The 4,359-nt window shown below is 49.0% G+C and overlaps 1 protein-coding gene across 1 annotated transcript; it reads right to left on the bottom strand.

Moving 5' to 3' along the window:
- Positions 1-3,366: 3,366 nt before the first annotated feature.
- On the bottom strand, positions 3,367-3,981 carry LOC103742042 (immunoglobulin omega chain-like). Its single transcript, XM_008843002.2, has 2 exons — positions 3,819-3,981; positions 3,367-3,731 (listed from the first exon to the last, which is right to left on the bottom strand). The coding sequence occupies exons 1-2, from the start codon at positions 3,979-3,981 to the stop codon at positions 3,367-3,369; spliced, it is 528 nt and encodes a 175-aa protein (XP_008841224.2).
- Between the last annotated feature and the right edge of the window lie 378 nt (positions 3,982-4,359).

Here is a 4,359-nt window from a genome sequence, read left to right as displayed (position 1 = left end):
TAGTCTGCAAATCCGCAGCTGACTGGGTCCACTGTGTCCAATAAACACTAGTGATAAGAGAGGTGGTTGAGTGAGAGAGGAATGTGTGACTGAGTGAATTCTTGGCCATTCTGGGATCTGCTTAGGTGGCTGGGGTCACTGTGATTCTCTAAGACCGGCAAGAAGCAGCCCGGATATTCTCTTCACATTTGTAACTGGTCACATTCTCTCACTGTCTCTACCTCTGTCTCTCCATTGTTCTGTCTATCTGTCTCCCTCTGTCACACATCCAGCCTCTGATGCCAGGCACACGAAACCAGCATTTGTACCTAACAACCAAGACAGGCATGGAGAAGGAAAGCTTGAAGCAGGTGAATGCATGGAGGGGGTGTTTGGGGAACTCTCTGAATCTGAATTGGGGGAGATGGTGGAGATGGCAGAGTTGCCAGAGTGTCAGGACCCATACCCAGCACAACAGACCTCTCCCATAGGATTCAAGAGGATTCTTCATGGTAATACAGAACCAGGCTGTGGGGTGCTAAGAACTCTGATCTATGAACAGAAATGTTGGACTCAGTTTCCCAGTTCAAGAAAGAAACAGAACTAAATGAGTTCGAACATATTGCCAGTGGTTCAAACATTCTGACCTGAGGAAGATCTCAAGACCCTGAGGGCAGGGATCTGAGGAATACCCTTGGGTTTTACAGGATGACACTTAGAATAAAATAGTTCCAGAAGACTAGTGTGGTCATGACTTGGGCTGGTAGATTGAGCTGGGGGAGGGCCCCATATGGGGAAAAAGTGTGGAATCATGCCTGGCTTTTAAAAACCATTTTTAGAGATGGGGAGTCTCACTATGTTGTCCAGACTGAAAACCCCTGTACTTAGCCAGGGCTAGTGGCATATATCTTTAAGCCCTATACTTGGGAGGTAGAGGAGGTAGATCGCCATGAAATCCAAGCCAGTCTGGTCTTCATAGCAAGTTCCAGGCTAGTTGGGGCTACAGGGAGACCCTGTCTCAAGAAAGACAAATAATATATACTCCTATATTGAAGCCATCCTCTACTCAAGCTACCAAGTGGTGGAACTGCTGCAGATTCATGCCTGCAAGTTTGGTCACCTTTTTCAAAATGTAGCCATTAGAAAATGTGGCTTGCCCATATGCCTTAGAACATGGAAGGCAGTCAGCATTAGGGAGGTAGAGTGAAGGCAAGTCTGGATCAAGGGGTAATAAAGACAGAGGACAGGTTAAGGCTGCAGCAGGGTATAAGGCAGGAAGTCAGATAATGGTTGGGTGAGAATAACTCAGATGAAAGGGAAGGACCAGACTAAAAGGAAAAATAGCCTGGATGACTGAGAAGAAAATAGTTGTTCTACAGTCTTATGGCACATGCATGACAGGTAAGCCCAGGTTAAGCACTTCATATAAGTTAGTGTTAGGCCATCGAGATGGTTCAGCTCAGTGGTTAAAGGTGTGTGTTGTCAAGTCTGAGGACCTGAGTTTGATACCAAGGACTCACGTGGAGGAAGGAGTGAAATGACCCCAACAAGTTGTCTTCTGAGCACCACACATGCACCATGGCATATGTGTGTCCACACACAATGAAGTAATTTAAAATTTTTAAATTAATGATTCCTATCCCCTTTCCACATAAAGGAAGTGTTAGCTGAGACTTAACCATGTCTGGCCTGAGGTCAAGTCCAAGGTCTCCTTTGAGTTGGTGGGACAGGAAACGCAGGACAGTGGAGGAGGCCAAGCCTCCAACTGCTTTCTGGATTTCGTCTTATGGCATGAACCCTCAGATCATGAAAACCAAGAGCAAGAAAGGGCCATGGCATCGAGCCAAAGACCACCTAGCTGGCCTCCAAAAACGTGTTCCTGGGATCCTTTCCATGGGGCAAAGGCCAGATGCAAGAACTTGGTGAGTTTGAGGAAGTGAAAGCCAGAGGGAGGCAGAACATGGCATGAGCTGAAACCGCTGTTTCACAGAAGAGAGTCACAAGTTATAGGAGGCAGGGATGATACTGACATGTATCTACCACACTAGAGGGGACCCTTAGGGGTCATTTGGCATGGTAGACAAGTGTTCTCAATCAAGTTTGGAGCCACAGCCACCTTCCTGAAGTAAGACATGTCCATATAGTGTAGAGGTAAGGTATGTCCATATAGTGTAGAGGCCTCATGTACAGGGTCTCTCTGAGGGGCACATTCTGACCCACCTCCCAGGAGCTCAAGATTCCACGCTATAGCCAGAGCACTGGGAATTCTCCCATCCCCCTGCATCCAACAAGCTAGTGTGGCCTCTTGGACCATGCTCCCCAGGCTTCATGGTCTCTCCACAGGCTATGGCTCAGAAGTCAGGCCACCGGTCAAGAAAAGTTGAGAAGGTCCCTGATGATGCCCCAGCATGGATTGCTGAAACCCAGGCAGGAGCTGTAGCATTTCTCCAGGGCAGAGTTGGCCACTTGTGGTGTGAGAGTCACATCCTGCCCAGCCCCGTCTATTTCAGTAAGTTAACAGCACAGCCATCCTGTTTATTAATCTATAGCCTATGGCTGCTTTTGTCTATAAAGACTAGAATTGGATAGTTTGGTTCACAAAGCCAAAACACAGTATGGTCCACAAAGCCAAGAAGAGTTATAATCTGGCCCTTTACAGAAAATGCTTGCTGACCCCTGTCATTGTATCTCTCCCACCCATGGGACCTTTGGTGCTGTCTGAAAACATTTGATGTTGTTATACATGTGAGGGCCATCTGGTATGTACAGGCATCTGGTGGCAGAGGCCAGAGATGCTGGTCACCTCCCAAAATGCACAAGACAGACAGCCCCATGACAAAGGGCTGTCCGTCCCAAAACATCATTAGCACCAAGGAGCGGAGCCTGCTCTAGACCTGTCACTTGACACCTGCTCTCCCCCAATGCAGAGGCTCAATGATGGTGTTTCCTAAGCTCTTTGCTCTGTGACTGTGGAGATGCCAATAGATGGCCCTGTCCTTGGCAAGATGATCCCCCTCTAAGATGTTTTTGTCATCCACTTGCCCCCATGATTCTCAAGAGTAGGGTTCAGGTAAATGTTATCCCTGGTGCCTCTAAACTGGTCAGGTTCTTGGGACCTTTACCTTGCAGTATTTAGATTGTTTCTGAGATCACACAGCAGCCAGACCAAACTAAGAAAAACAGCTTTAATTCTGTAATCCACCCTCCAATGGGTCTTATGGAGACACAGAGAGACAAGGAGAAGCTGAATGACTCCATCTCCTTGGCTCTACGAAGCCCCAGGGCTCCATCCCTCCTCTCCGCTACCAGCCTAGCCCAACAAAGCAAACCATTTCTTCAGTTCGGGGTCTCGGGGTCTCGGATTGCCTGGGAGCCTGAATCTGTAGTCTACTTTTCTCCTCCCATCTCCCTCACCATCCCTTTCTCTTTCTCCTGGCTCGGGAGCCCCGCAGCACAGTAATATACAGCCTCGTCCTCAGGCTGCAGCCCAGAGATGCGCAGATAACCCTGGTTCCTAGCAACATCTTTGGATCCAGAGAAGCGAGGGGGGATGTTGGGGCCCTGTTTCTTGTCAGAGTGTGAGAAGTAGCTCAGGAGGAACCTTGGAGGGTGGCCTGGCCTCTTCTGGTACCAGGAAATGCTGTAAACATTGATGTTATGGTTCCTGCTCAGGGTGCAGGTGAGGCGGATGGTGGTTCCAAGGGAAGAAGAGACTGATGGTGGCTGATGAAGCATAGGCTGAGGACTACAACCTGAGAAGATAGAAGCATGTTGGTCCCCAGGGCAGGATAAGGCAAGACAAAGGGACAGGAAGCTCTGAACCCCAAGAATTCCCTTACCTGTGAGGTGGACTAGCAGCATGAGCAGAACAGAAGTCCAGGATACAGGGTGAGACCTGCAGTACTCTGCCTCCCATGGCCACTGTTCCCAGGGCCTACTCCAGCTGGGCAGCATTGCTCTGTGGAGAGCGTCATTGTGCCCCTGGTTCCTTCTCACCACCATCCCACACTTTCTGAGGCTTTCAGATTATCCCTTACTAGAATGATCTGCTGGTAGCCTTTGTGGCTCTGGCTTTACCCCCATGGAAGCACCTGAAAGGAAGCACCTGCTAGAAATTTGTGGGCCAGAACTAGGAGCTGGTTGGTGAGCTCATATCCCTGAGGGAGACTGACCTCAATTTCCCCCTGAGAAACTGAGCCCCACAGAAACAGATTTCTTGTCCAAATTTAAATGTCTGGTGGACTGGGATGAGAGGGTACATTCTCAGGACCTGCTTCATACAGCGGAAAATTGGAGGTCTCGAAGGAATGGGATGCTCTGACCACTTCCAAACACCAGCAGAGCCTTCAGCCTGGCTCTTTCCCTCCTAGAACAAACTGG

This window comes from Nannospalax galili, unplaced genomic scaffold, assembly GCF_000622305.1.
Source record: "Nannospalax galili isolate Female #2095 unplaced genomic scaffold, S.galili_v1.0 scaffold820, whole genome shotgun sequence".
NCBI lineage: Eukaryota > Metazoa > Chordata > Mammalia > Rodentia > Spalacidae > Nannospalax > Nannospalax galili.
This window is presented reverse-complemented; position numbering and strand designations above follow the sequence as displayed.

Coding starts and splice junctions, on each gene's coding strand:
- LOC103742042 (XM_008843002.2), bottom strand. CDS start 3,981: ATGGTGGTGAGAAGGAACCAGGGGCACAATGACGCTCTCCACAGAGCA. Junction 3,732..3,818: donor GCTGCTAGTCCACCTCACAG/GTAAGGGAATTC, acceptor CTATCTTCTCAG/GTTGTAGTCCTCAGCCTATG.